We start from the raw sequence: 14,863 nt of genomic DNA on the forward strand, positions 1-14,863 counted from the left end.
ATGGCGGCAGGTACCGTGGGAAAATGTTTGTTCTTTCATCTTCTATTTCATTCTATTTTACTCGTCACAGGGGTTCTAACGTGCAAGGGTAAGTAGGACTAGTTTCTAAATCGCTCTTTTTCACCAGAGATCAACAAATTTGCTATTATAAAAGTAATTTTGCCATAAAGTTTCAGGAAGATATTTGCGTTAGAGATTCGAGCGGCGCGCGTTTCTAGTGAGATGAACAATGCATGGTTTCTCATTGCCTAAATATTTACTTTACCCGATTAAAATTCATGAAAATAAACTAATGATAAAGATAGGTGTATTGATGTAGTGACTTGTACTGTACGATCATGGAGTGTTGATTGTTTTACAAACACGACTTGTTTAAACTTTAAGCCAAATTAAGTTTACGAGCTTAAAGTTTAATTAAGCTTAAGCTTAACTATACTGTAGGAAAGAAAACTTTTATTATGGATCTAGGAAGGTAAATCAGAGAGAAAGAAAAATATTTATTATTGCTGTGATCTATTGGGCATTTACAGTGTGTTAATCGACTGCTGTATGTTAAGTTGGGAGCAGGGAAGGGGGTGGAGGTCCAAGAAGAAAAAAATTGAAGCAAAGTTAGGAGCGATGATGGGCATGAAGTGAGATTAATGAGAAGGTGGGAATCTGGAAAAAAAGGCAATATTTTCGTTATTTAGCAATGGATTAGTTACAACATTTTTTGCAATAATTTGAGAGTTTTTTCAGGTATTATGTAATATATTTCTTCACAAAACCCACATTTTATATAGTTTACATCTAGCTGGTCAAACAAGTACCAATAATCTGCTATACCTGTCCAGTCTTTTAAAAAAAACTTGCTTAAGACAGTACAAGAATCATCCTCATCTCATGCACCATCATTTTTACAGTGATAATTGTTGCAGTGTTTTGTGTCAACAGATATCTTTGTTTCAAACCTTTCAAGTGATATCACTTTTGAAGTGCCCCAAAACGAAAGTTCAACTGTAGCCATTTGTGTACACGGTGGTGCACTCACACTGTCTCGCATATGGGGAAGTGTTAAAGTACTGCTTAAATTTGGCGAAACAGAGGTGCAATTTTTCGAGCCTGAAAGGTTGGTTCATTTTATTTTCTATATATCTTTATAGTTTGTCTTAGGTTTGGGTATCAGCTTAATATAGAGATTAAGTTCTTCCCTGTTGGCACCTGCTTTGCAAATAAAGTTGTTAGAGATATATTTAAGGAAATATTTTACAATTTTCATTTATGAAGATGAAGTATATGAAATATTACGACAAATGAAAATGTGCAGAAAAATTATTCCTGTAGTGGGAACAATCTAAGACAATCACAGTGTCAGTTTGTCAAGAGTCAATTTCTGGGTTATGCTGAACAATAACACCATACCAGTCAAACGTAAGTTGAAAGTCTCAGCTCAAAACTTATAATCAATCCTTGATGCTTTTGAGACATCTTATGATTAGTAGTTTACTAATAAATGTTTTTATTATTATTTCTGTTGATGCTTTTGGTAACAGAAAATCAATTTTCAATGCTCGAGTCTTCACTTTCGCGTTTTAAGAAATTCGAATAATTTTTTGAGGAAATAATTTATTTTGCAAATACATAACTCTGAGTAGCAAAGAACAGTAGAAACAATAGCAGCCAAAATATGTAAGTTTATGTGCTTGCTTGACTCAAAACTCAATTGGCTATATTCAAATCTCAAATGTCATTACATCATTTGTTTTTTTTCAACAGTTGTTCTGCCCTCAATCCAGTCAATCAGTCTTGGGCATCTGTCTTGCAGTCTTTCGTTACAAGCAGGGATGTTATGGATCATATAGTTTTTAAACACTCACCATTCAGGACATCGTGCTCAGCAGTTAAACTAATAGAAGAACAAGATGTGAGAATAAACGTTGCATTTCAAGGTGATAAAAGTAATATCAGTTTAAAACAATAATGTTAATAATGTATTGATACCTTGTTCCAACTTTATAGTATTTTTGTATTATTGACTGTGGCTAACTGTGGTAAGCATTAGTTGCACATAATTTTTAATCATTTATTGGTGTTAATTTATTAGTAATATACCTGAAAAAATTACTCTATTCTGTTTGGCTGAGAGCAGTGCAGTTCAAGTGTAACACCCGTGCAAAACGTGTAACACCTGTGCAAATTACACATCGTAATTCTGGATTTTGATTGACTGAAAGACAATAGGAAATTTTCGAAGCCAATGATATTATGTAAAATGATGAGGAAAAGTTTGGGCAGAAACTTTGAAAAAATTTTCTCAATTGAGAAAAAATGGCTTCAAGAAAGGTCTTTCAGCACTTCCTCCACGCAAATTTTTTCATGTTTTTTTTCTTTTTCTTTTTTTTTTAATTTTATTTTATTGATAAGAACATATTACAATATTGCAACAATATTTCATGTTTATATTATTAATAAGTAATCTTACAGTTTTTCTCGTTCAATTTGGAATTAATTTGCACTTGTGAGTTTTTTAAAAAGCTCAGTCATGCAAATTAATTCCAAATTGAACTTGAAACCGTATGATTACCTATGCAAATAATAATATTACATAGCACTTCCTCAGATGATACATGTACAACGTAGCTGTAAATTCCCATTAACTACCCACGCAGATGAGGCTTATTTTTTAATTAGGATTGTGACTTGTTGTCCTCTGGTTATGCATTGAGGGAAGTCATGGAAATGAGCACAAAATAAAATGTAGTTATTTTCAAATTATAATTTTTACTTTTCTGTTACGTCATGTACTTAAATTGAATTCTCACAATCCCACTTGTCAAGTGCTTGTATAATCATACAAAAACAAAGACAACTTCTACATTAAGCTGTTAATTGTTCAGCCACAGTTACATGAGTTACACAACTGGATAAGCTTTCGTCCTACCATTTGAGGCGCAACGACAATGGTCGTTTGTTGGAAAGACCAAGTGTGAAAGCCAAGAAAACATTGGGAGACAGAGCTTTCCAGGTAGCTGCTCCTTTCCTATGGAATAAGCTGCCAAGGTCTGCACGCGAAGCAATGAACTTAGAATCTTTTAAGACTTAAATTAAGACATTTTTATTTAAGGAATCATTTTAGTTATCTTAGCATATCTATATCTTTATTTGCAATTATTTTTTACCCATTTATTGTAAATATTTTTTTATGATTTTGATAGAAAGATTTGTGAAATTTTAGTTATTAATTACTGTTGTGATGCGTTTTTGAATATTTTATAGAAAAGGCGCGATACAAATAATAAATGTTATTGTTATTATTGTTATAAGCAACATTTGTAGTCATCCAATCAAACCCAAGGTGCATGTATGCAATATTTTAGAAGAAAATGGGGGCAGCATAGCCTGATTTCAAAGCTAGTAGACATTTGCTTGAATTGAAGAGTTACATCTGAGCTACAGGCCTTATAATGATTTTTAAAAGCACTTCAAAATCACCTCCAACTTTCTCCAGTGTGTTAACCACGCCATGTAAACAAGAACTGGGCTATTTTCCAATTTCTCTTTGTAAAGAATACAATATGAAGTGATATATACATGTGCTGTATTACCACATTTGCAACATGCAAGATAATTAGCCAGATTACCATGGCACTATAGAACAAAGTTTTGTAAGTGACCAGATGTTAGTGATACGATGTAACTTTTTCATTCTATTTACTGTCAGTACAAGCCTGTGACATGCATGACAGCATAATGTGTATTGATTTATTTTCATTCAGTTATTGACTGGTATTTCCCAGCAACGTTCCTGGCAGGACTGATCATATTTTACAATGCAGAGAGACTCAGTAGGTACATCATGTAACATGCATCATCCTGTACTTCTTATTTGCCTATCCTGTTAATCACCCTCTGCCTCTCTCCATTAAATATGGGTTATTGACCAAGTGTGTGGTCAAGATGGTTGGATATTGGCCCAGTTCTTGTTTTTGTTGTTTATGGACTGAGACAGAGTGGGTGGAGGTCCATAAATACACTAAAGACCAATATCCAGCCATCTTGACCGAACAAGCTTGGTCAATAAAGGATTTATCATATGGAGCAAGAACACTATTTTTACGGGACACAGCAGGTAATTCCAAGCATATATTAATAACATGGTGCCATATTCCCCGCACCGGTAGCCAGTCACAGTGCAGGATTCAGTTCATCGTGCCCACTCTGAAGCTAGTGCAAATGGTTGGAGCAACCTGTTGAACTTGTCACCAATCGATAAGCTTGGGAAAAAATCATTAGGGTTTGTGGACCCAGGCAGAAGTAAATATGAACCTCAGGGAGAGCATGCAGGTATCCATAGCAACCCTGAGGGCAGCAACTGCCAGGCACCATCATTCTGACAGAATCAGTTGAAATACATTGTACTTACAATAACCGGTAAAAGTGAGGGAGGTGAGGGAACAAAAGCACTCCACAAGCACGAATGGCACTCGAAGCAAACTGCATGTTCTTATACAGCTGGAAGCCAAACACGTGAACCCTGAAAACCCTGTATGAGACCCCCACAGAGCATGACCACCCAGGAAGGCTGCTGACCAGCATTGGCTCAAGTTAACTTTGCGTAAATTACATTTAGCTACATAAAAATGCTAGGGGAGGGGGAAGTCTGGGGAAGTCCCAGTCAAGGGGCTGCTTCATGCAACAAAAAATAGGGTTAATTCCCAGGACTAAAATGGCTGGCTGTTACAGTGTGTAATGGAAGTAATTACACAATTTTGTTGATTTTATCGTTTTTAGGAATAGTGTGTTCTTTTATTCCTCTGGTGTCTCACTTGGCCTCATCATGTCCTTGTTGATGCTTGTTTACATTCTTCACAGACTCATTCCTGGGGTAAGAACTTTCAAGTAATATATCAAACACAAAAGACCATGTTTGAACACATTTCCAGATGCTGAAATATAATACAATCAGTGGCGCCAAAGGATTTTTGACGAACTTCGAGGTGTTTGGAAATGTGGTCAAACTCTTTATTGAGTTTGATATATAATTATTCTCGATTTACCCTACTTGAACAACCTGTCTAGAACTGAAAATAAATATACTGTAGCTGTAATGATATGTGTAATAAGAAATTGTGTAATAGAAGAAAGCGGAGAAATAAAATCGTAAAAATCCTTGCTGATTAAGATCAGATATCTAAACACCATCACTGCCATAGTTTCCTTTCTTCAAGCTTGATAAATTGTTAATGAATTTGAGGATTATTAGTAAATCCAGGTTCTGAAACCGAAATCAGTTTGCAGTTTCTGAAAAATATATAACATACTGTACTTATAGAATGACTTTTGGTTGGGGTGAAATGACCATGGGGCGAAGTGACTGGATACCGTGACCTACATTTGGCAAGAGAATGTCATCGCAAAACGAGTTGTATTCCCTGCAAGCAGGCATCGTCTGTTATGTGTGCTCCAATTTTTTCTTTACCCTCTTTTTCCCATAATTCAGAGAGGAGGTGCATATGCTGTTTTAATCGGAGGCTGGAGTCTGGCAGCTTATCTAATTCAGTGGACTTGGGGCAACTTGAAAGACTTGATTGTTAACCATAACCAATGGGTTATTGGATATCTTGTTGTAGTAGGTGAGGGACAGCAACATTTGATAAGTTTTTTTTTTTTTTTTTTTTTTTTATCTCAATATTGCCGTTTCCAGTTATCTACATGCAACCACCGGGCAACCAAAGTATTATTCTAGTCGTTCTACTGCGGGAGAATGTAAATGCTGATATTAATGTCTTTCCTGGCCTGCATAGCTGGCGGGATTTTGCGCGCAAGTGCGGGAGTTTCGGCGGAAGGGCGCGTGACGTGGGTGAGGCCACGAGGGATAATCTCAACTTGACTACTCACTAATCTCCACGCGGCGTGTCACACGCTAGGAAAGTGGTCTTCGCTTTCGTGAGCAAATGCGCGCGAAATCCAGCCAGCTACACAGTCCATGTCTTTCCGTTTTTGTTGCTAACGCTGCGAAAGAAGAGCACCACGAATCAATGGTACATAACAATAGAAAGAGACCGTCTTCTGAACAAGTGAATCAGTCGCGAATATAATGTGAACTGTGGGTGATAGAATCCGATTTATTGACATCCTCGCAGTAGTTGCATATATTAAACAACAATCAACAAAAACATAGCCTTCAGGAAGATTCATTTGTACTAATGAAGTTAAATTTTAGTCTCTTTTTATTGTAAATATCAAATTTAGGTTTTTAAATTTTATAATTTATTTTATTTATTTTATGTGTCCCCTATTAGTAGAGGGTTTTTTATCCTCGGCTAGAATGTATTTGACACATTAATAAAGTTATTGATTGATTGACTCTATCTGTGACATTTATGAATGCCAAAAATTCGCTTTTTGTTACAAGGTAACAAGGTGACAAAGATCCAAACATGTGCTTCTTGTGTTTACAGGTATCATCAGCTTCTGTGTGTGTTACTATCACGGCCCTGTGACGAGCGACAGAGGACTGGACCTCATACGCTGGATGCTGCAGCTTGTTGGCCTGACGCTACTCTACATGGGTACTCGCTCAGATGTGGTGTCGTTCGGTGTGATAAGCACTGTGTTTTTGTCGCATGTTATCCGCAGCAGTGACATCCTAATGGGTGTTATAAAAATGATGCCTCGACACTGGTGAGTCAGCAGTCGAGATGGAAAGATTATTTTACGAGTTCCTCTTTCAAATTCCTTCTCAGTCTTACCAAAGCTTAGCCATCCATGTTTCATTCGACGAGACATTCAAATTGAATAGTTTTTTGAGGATGTGTCAGTCATTCAGTCACCTGGCCGCGGTTGTTCGAAGGTTGGATAACGCTATCCAGCGGATGAGTGTTAACAAAGCAAACTACACTACAAAACAAAACCAACTACGCCATCCACTGGATAGTGATTTATCCATTGGATAGCATTATCCACCTTTCGAAAAACCAGGGCCTGATATAGATGTATTCCGTCTTATAAGATAATCTGTATCCTTGCAACGAAAACCACTAAAAAACGACCTTTAAGATGTGGCCAAAAATATGTGGAAACGTATTTCTCATCTAACGCAGCAGCACGCCTCGTTTTGACGCAGAGACAAAAGGCAGTTCAGCTCACACCGGTCTCCTTTAGTAACTTTGATTTTTGACTTTTCCTGCAGGGTTTCCTACAGAGTCTATTACTTCTTCTTCCCTCCAAAACACAAGTTCCTATCACAGGAGGAATATGTTATCCAAGGATCCCAGGAAACAAGTCGAGCTTTGGACGATCTGAGAGAATATTGTAACAGTCCCGAATGTAACACGTGGCAAGTGGTTAGCAGGCTAAAGCATCCTTCCAGGTATGGCGACACTAAACTTGACATTAAAATATGTGGTCGTAACTTGACGTGTAGTTTCATGCCTTGAATGCCGTTGTTACAGATGACATCTTCCGGCGATTAAATTTGCGCTTTTACACTGAAACGTTTTAACCAATCAAGAGAAGCTCAAAGCAGATAAAACGGTATATAGTGTCACTGTCAGTTTTGTAGAGCACTCAACAGTCCCTAAATGACAACAAAATTCCCATGAACGTTCCTAAAGGCCCATTATTAGTGCTAGAGCTTGAGCTACATGTTCTAACTTCAGTCTAAGGTTAACTGAAATATGGAATATCTTGATAAAACGTTGTTGTTTTGCACGCATTTCAAACACTCATTAATCGTTGTCCAGCATGGACTCGACTCGGCTTGTGAAGCCATATACTGTAGAACGTCCGTGTAGAACCAAGCAGAATTAGTGATCAAAACAATTCAACGTTTCGTTACTCTTTGAGATGCTGTCTGAAGCTGGAGACAGACCTATGATGGACTCAAGACAGTCCCATAGTAGGAGTCGACATAAGGTGACATCGCTCCTGACAACGGACAAACGTCCTGCGCACGAACAGTCCCGGCCAAAACTGCTGCTATTAAAAGTCTGAAATCTGTGAAATGTTCTCGTATTAAAGGCATTTACTGAAAACTTACGATTTGTACGACGATTCCCAATAGAAAATTTAGTTATTGTTATCCATCAGCTTGAACACCTCGTATTTTGTTTTCCGATGGCTGTATCTCGGTTTTTCAAGCCTGTTTCGTATTACTCTTCAAACTCGTACAATATTACACGCAACGAAAACGTGAGTGGTGCTGAATTTTTGCGTTCGACTGCTTTGTAACACCGCTCTTGATTTCCAGATTCGCTTCATTCGTGGCCAGCGGACAGCACATTCTGGAAGAGGAAATGAAGATCTACGACTACGATCCCACGCCATGGCTGACTTCTGATAGCGATGGAAATGACAGCGATCCAAATAACGATCTGTAGTAACATCGCTTACATTTCACGAAACAACATCAGTCATCGATGCTCCAGATCGATTTGTGCCCAGCGCCCTACAGTGAAATTTGGAAACATGTGGAGATGTTGAGTTAGGGTCCCGCCCATAAGGCAAACTTTAGCCTAATGGGAAGGTGAATGGGATGCTACCTACATGCGCGCCAAACGCGCCAAGAGAATAGAAGTTAAAACAGTGGTGGGTCAGTTTGTCCAGTCTTCGATGGGCAAGGCATTCAAAAAGACGAACCTCAGACTGAAATGTGGAACATAAGTGCTTCAAGCTGGACTTCAACAACACACGCAAATACATTTTGGTGGTTTGTTTTTTAGACTTTTTCTGTTAAAGTGTGTAAATATTGCGACAGCAATAGGCAGAGAGTTTTCGGTGCAGTCGAATATCGCTGAATGCCAGTCGCTTGATACGGCGTCCGTTAAAGCAGAATTTGACAATTCATGACTAGTTGGTATGTATTTAGTTAGTTTTTTATTTGAATTTTTGAATTTGAATTTTCGAAATACTAAAATTCTAACATGGTGCTAACCTGCTTACAGACTTCAAAAGAAGTAGTAGACTTCTCCACACAGGCTAACATGGCCGCCTTGGGTTAAGGAACTAAAACAAGAGTAATAGGCCATTTCCGAGTTACCTTGTGCCTCGGTTTCAAAACGAGTCCTCGTGCAAAACCTTTCATATGAAAATGACTTTGATTTTCATGAATGGTTTCGCACGAAGACTCGTTTTGAAACCGAGGCACAAGGTAACTCGGAAATGACCTATTAGCTGCCCATCTCTCGACCTCGATGTGATTTCTCCATGCCATGTTAGAATTTCAATATTTCCATATTTAAAGCATTAAATTTAGCAATGGATTGGGACGGGGAAGGAAACATGTATTTAGTTAGTCTAGGCTCAGTCTCCAGCCGTGAGTGCTGTGGTGGGAGGGTCGTGCGCGCACCGAAACACGCACGGCTTGAGACTGAGCCTAGGTGTTCACTCGAGCTTATTAATGTTCACACGTTTGACAATGTATGTTTTTTTTTTATTGTGCTTTTTATTGCTTCAACAATAAACTTTTAAATTTACACTTTACAGCTATCCAGTTATGATAGCTACCTTTTGTACTAGCATTTTATCGAACGTTTCCTTTGCAAATTTACGGTTAGTGATACACTAAGACACAAAACAAAACAAAACGGTAATCAGATAGGTTTTGTATGTTTTTTTGTGCCGAAATCTTTCCGAGCCGTCCTCGCTCCGCCCAAGACCCCTCCTCCTTCCATTCTTACAGTCAAGGGCCCTCTTGTTTTATAAGCGACATTTTACAGTATAAAATTGCTTTAAACAATAGTTTTTAAGTCCTTTAGCTGAATGTCTTGCGCTGCAGTTTCTTTTTTCATATATAATTTTATAAAGTAGAATATTCCCTACGTTTGTTAGAGTCTTGTGACTAGTCTTGGCTCTATTTCTACGAAATCTAAAAGCCCGCGCTTTCGACAAGGAACGATATGGACTTCCGAGTTGGTCACTCAACAAAAAAGGCTAGGCTCTGTGAACGAGAGTAAACTACGAATTACACGTGCGCGAGTTTGCTCTGAAGTCAGCAGCTTTTGCTCTTGTACCTGTGTGTAAAGGTGGACAGACTTAACATATAATAAGTAATGGTAATAGGACTGAGTGGAGTCCAATTCGGTCTGTAATCACACGAGTGATAACAAAATCGGACGACCGCGCAGCGGGAGTTCGATTTGTTTATCAGCAGTATGATTACAGACCGAATTGGACGACACGAAGTCTTATTACCAATTAATCATAAAAATTACAGTTTACGAGGAAAGAAGAATTAAAAGACTGACCAAGGAGGCGTAAAGTGTTTAATGCCGCTCTGAAAATGAGTTTGGTTGAATTGAACTACGACTTTGAATGTGATTGGTTGATTTAAACTACAACTTTGAATGTGATTGGTTGATTTAAACTACAACTTTGAATGTGATTGGTTGATTTAAACTACAACTTTGAATGTGATTGGCTTATTGAACTGTCCGATAACAACTTAGCAAGTGAATTAGTGGAAAATAGGAGGTTTTTTAAACCAATCACAATCAAGGAAATTGTAATTTTTATGATTAATAGCGTAACTAGCGTACGTTCCTTGTCTGGCTACGACTGATTGCAAGGGCTTTTTGGATCCTGCTTTAACTTTAAACTCCCGACTGAATTAGGCTAATCGGGAGAGTTTCGACCGACGCGAGCTGCGGTGGTAGAGACGGGTCAGTTATTCACTCAGTGGCGCTTATTTTACTGTCAACTGTCAATGGAAGGTCAAAAAATGGTTGATAGCTGAACCTCTCACTCAGTGACAATTGAATACAGTTCTCTACGCCAATTATCAAAGGAGGGTCTCTATGAGCTTAAAAATAGAGACAAATTCTAATGAGAGTACGTTTAATGTCAACTGTCCAAGAATTGTGCCAGTGAGCTATATTGCCAAGGGCAAAAAAGTGTAATTTTTACTTTCAACCTCGGCTTCACAAGAGGGTTTCAGTGGGTTTCCACCTCAACAATACAAGAAATTTTTCCGTCAAGCAACAAAACTACCGTCTACAGTTTTAAACAGTTGTCGCCAGAGCGACACACTCGCCGAGACAGACAGTGTATAACCGCGCAAAGCCTCTGCGTAAAAATAAGCAGAAGTCCACAAGCGCGAAACATTTTTCACTGTACAATTCTTTCCACAGATTTCTTACCATTACACATTTCCGTTCCACTCTGCCAGATCCATTGTGTTTGACCGGCGCTCACGACCATTGAATGACGCATCGCGGGAAAAATCTTCAGTTTAGAAATGGTCTCTTGACTCTCCTACTTCATGAGTTTGGATTTCCAACGCTTCACTTACGAACTGTTGAACCTGAAAGGCGGACCAGGCCAAGCATAGTTGTTTTCTTTTATCCTAATTCCTTCTGCTCACGTAGCCGTGAAATGCCGCAGCTTTCACAGAGGTGATTTTACACGCTTCTTGTCTCTTCTTGTTAGACTTTGTCGTTTTCGTTGCGGTGTCGAACGTTTTGGAGCTTTACATACTTGACTATCTGTGTTCAAATGAAAGCAACACAAACAGCCCTTACTATGTGTCAAATTGTTTGCTCGGGTCACCTGTTAACTGGTGTTTAGTCAAACAACGTTGATTGTGCCAGATTTCCCTGAGCTGTGGATCAATTGATCCCTTGATTGTAGTGAGAAAGAGAGGAATCTCGTAAGGGTCTTCTGCTATCCTTTACTGCCATTATGCTCTTCTAAAATCTCACTTGTGTCTGTAACTTTGTTTCCAACTCCAGCTGTCATTTTGTCAAGGAAATGACAGCAAATATAAACAATATTTTGGGAAGGAATAATTGGTTCATTGCTTGCAAAAGTGGCAAAATTAAAGATCAACATGCAAATCAGTAAAAACTGCGCTTTTTAGCTATTCACAGCCGATAACCGAGGGAAAGCTGTATTAAGGACTTCATTGTAATTTTTCTATGCTTCCTTAAGCGGCTGTCTGGTATCGTTTGTAATTTTTAAGGCAAGTCAAACTTTATTGAAATAAACCACTTGAATTCCGCACCACGGACCACTGCACACTAGAACACCGGTAATATCACTCATCGTTTATGCATTTCATCATTTTTAAACCTATTATCCAACAGATATCTCCATAGTACCAGCCCCTTTAAACAAAAATAAACTTTTTATTTAAGATATTGAAGCAAACCAAAGCCCCCAAAGCGGTCGATAATGCTCTTATGTCATGTCAGGTCTTGGACATGGACGTATTCAATCAAGAGTACTCGGGTCTTGGCTAGCAGTGTTCGAAATATACTAAGTTTATTCAGGCTCTCTTGGCTCCAAACAGTTAGACACCTGTTAGATATTTGTTTTAAAGTTTGGATAACACGGGTTTTAACACTAGTAAATAGCGCTGTTATTTACCGGTAGATTTGTATAAGCAACATGCACCTAGGCAAGATTCCTATGAAGCCAAGCGTGAACACAATGGCTGCCACGGTCCCCGTATTGAACAAAAGAGATACCATAAATTATTTACCGGTCGGCTCTCATAAAACTCCTTGGCGAACAATAGTAGCTGCATATAGCGGAAAAGTTTGCACTGTAAAGGTGAGGGATAACTTTTCTATATTCGAATATGTTTGCCTTTCTAGTTCTGGCTCAAGAGATAACTTGTCGTATCGACTGACCAACCAAAATATCAAAACTTATTTACCTAACTTTTTTTTCCTAGGCTTAGCCATGGATTTTAGGCTGGTCTTCTGTTCCCTATTATTTGTCATCGTCTCAGTGTCTGCCAAGGCGACACATCGAGGAAGTAAGTTGATATTTTCCTTATCCTGAGATTTATAATTGTAATGTCAGTGCTATATTATTTTATAATATGAGCTTTATTGATCAGCAAGAAAGTTTAGTGAGCTGCTCTCAAATTAAATATTGTTTAAGAGGTGACAAAATTCATTTAGAACAGAATGGCACCCTTCTCAAGAATTGTTCGACTTGAGTGGATATACTTACTTGGAGTAAAATACTTAACTTGGATAACAGCATTTTAATACTATGAAAATGAATTTCAGTCATTTTTCAGTTTTCTTTTTTAAAACAGTTCAAAAAATTCAGTTGCCATTTTAGCACAATGTTTGATCGTAAAACAACGAAAGAAAATCAGACGAATACTGTTCTTCTTATGAGTTTACAACGAGGGACAGAAAGAAAGGCGTCAAATAACTGAAAATAACTGCCAGATTTAGTTAATGTCGTGGTTCAAGTCAGTTACAATCCATGGACAAATCAAATATTTATCGCAGAAGGCGGATGTTAAAACCCACAAAAGTTGTAATTCGTCCAGTTGTGTATAGTTTAATGAATTTTAGATTTTAAAAAGAACTTAAGAAAATAATGTTTTGGTCGTATAATCCAAATCTGAGGAAATAATTATTTTGTCATATAATCCAAATTTAGTTCTTCTTGAGTGTTATTGAAATCTGGTTTTTAAAGCTTCTGAGTATGGGCAAACGCACTATTCAAAAATCCCAAATTTCTTAGCAGTTTCTAACACCAGAAACAACTACTGATAATTTCTATAGCTAAGTTTCTCTATCTTAAAAATCGGCACTTGATCGCAAATTTCTGTAATTCGAAAATCAGAATTTATTTACGTTATTCCCTCCGCCATTTCAAAATAGACCTGTTTCAGGTTATTAAGAATTCATGCCATATTAAGAAATGCTCCATCTATCAGCTGATGCGGGTAGATTTCTACTTTTCATTGTATTTGGCAAAAGCGTCTCAATTTTAAGGAGAAGCTCAGTTGCATGACAAGTGAAATTAGATATACGAGGATTGTGACATTTTATGACAAATACTTGCCTTAAAGCCGCTAGACTACCACTTATTGATAGCTATGATCTGTTCTCGCCAAAGAAAAGCACAGACCATTTCAATTGCAAGCTCGAAAACTGTAGAGTCATTTCTGAAGATCAGACACTCCTTCTAGCATTAACTCAGACAATTTGATAAAAATTTTGTCGAGACAGGTTCACTTATAGTTGATAAGTGTCTTTATTTTTATGACCTGTTGACCTGTCGTTTTGAAAGGAGAAATCAGATGTTAACCTCTCGAAAATTTAACGCGGGTTTATAAGAACGTTTGGCCTTGTTATCTTACAGTCATTTTCTAATGTGCATCTAAGCACGAAAAGAGATGGAGAAACTTACTGATAAGAAAAAAAGTTCTGACTTTTTAAACAGGTTTATTGACTGTGGTTGGTGAGGGTGAATATTTCCCTCTAGGGAAAACTTTCGCTACGCCAAATTGTGAGCGAAGCCTGCGAAGCTAACGACAATTTGTTTTCTTTTGCCAACTTGAAAGGTATATTCAAAAGAAGTCCTAACCCGTGTCCGCCCGGATGTCCCGGATCATGCGCCCCGTCATGTACAGCGGTATGTTGTGCGCCTCCACCACCACCACCTCTTCCACCTCTTCCACCACCACCACCCCCACCACCACCTCCTCCACCCGGTCCCCCTGGCCCTGATGGTCCCATGGGTATGGCAGGCCCCGCCGGACCCGACGGCCCGAAGGGACCGCCAGGACCTCCCGGACTTCCCGGCCCACCCGGTCTTCCCGGACTTCCCGGTGCACCAGCTGGACCCCCAGGACGTGACGGCCCCATGGGACCTCCCGGACCCTCCGGACATCAAGTAAGTTTGATGATTAGTGATTATGAAGTCCTTAGCCTTCTCCACTAGGCAGATGTGGATGAAGTTCCAACAGCTAATTATACTTGCGAGAGGCTAAATCATGTTTTGCAAATTGCACAGCTGGTCCTTAATTTACCTAACTCTGGGAGCACCATGCTACTCATGTTTCACGTTACGCACTTACATTTTACATTCACAGCCTGCAGGGTCATGCTAATATGTAACCTTGAATGTTAAC

The 14,863-nt window shown here is 38.5% G+C and overlaps 2 protein-coding genes and 1 long non-coding RNA gene across 3 annotated transcripts in view; 2 read left to right on the plus strand and 1 right to left on the minus strand.

The window, feature by feature from the left end:
* On the plus strand, positions 1–9,462 carry LOC145487645 (nuclear envelope integral membrane protein 1-like). Its single transcript, XM_081466462.1, has 9 exons — positions 1–88; positions 934–1,108; positions 1,756–1,928; positions 3,756–3,828; positions 4,771–4,864; positions 5,480–5,612; positions 6,441–6,663; positions 7,172–7,351; positions 8,231–9,462. Exons 1-9 carry the CDS (start codon positions 1–3, stop codon positions 8,358–8,360), a joined length of 1,269 nt encoding a protein of 422 aa, XP_081322588.1. The 3' UTR covers positions 8,361–9,462.
* LOC145487676 (uncharacterized) overlaps positions 9,405–14,863 on the minus strand; it is an 18,964-nt gene continuing 13,505 nt past the window's right edge. Inside the window, exon 2 of the long non-coding RNA XR_014049443.1 lies at positions 9,405–11,462. This is a non-coding gene — a long non-coding RNA (uncharacterized LOC145487676). The remainder of the gene's footprint in view (positions 11,463–14,863) is intronic.
* Positions 11,458–14,863, plus strand: part of LOC145487672 (uncharacterized) — a 5,599-nt gene continuing 2,193 nt past the window's right edge. Inside the window, exons 1-2 of the mRNA XM_081466488.1 lie at positions 11,458–12,739; positions 14,294–14,625. Of these exons, the coding sequence (XP_081322614.1) occupies positions 12,367–12,739; positions 14,294–14,625 (705 nt within the window). The 5' untranslated portion in view covers positions 11,458–12,366. The remainder of the gene's footprint in view (positions 12,740–14,293; positions 14,626–14,863) is intronic.

This window comes from Orbicella franksi, chromosome 5, assembly GCF_964199315.1.
Source record: "Orbicella franksi chromosome 5, jaOrbFran1.1, whole genome shotgun sequence".
NCBI classification, from domain to species: domain Eukaryota; kingdom Metazoa; phylum Cnidaria; class Anthozoa; order Scleractinia; family Merulinidae; genus Orbicella; species Orbicella franksi.

Excerpts from the sequence above, each read along its gene's own strand:
- LOC145487645 (XM_081466462.1), top strand. The coding sequence starts at position 1 with ATGGCGGCAGGTACCGTGGGAAAATGTTTGTTCTTTCATCTTCTATTT. Across the intron at positions 6,664-7,171 it reads AAAATGATGCCTCGACACTG|GGTTTCCTACAGAGTCTATT; the intron begins GTGAGTCAGCAG and ends CTTTTCCTGCAG. Across the intron at positions 7,352-8,230 it reads AGGCTAAAGCATCCTTCCAG|ATTCGCTTCATTCGTGGCCA; the intron begins GTATGGCGACAC and ends CTTGATTTCCAG.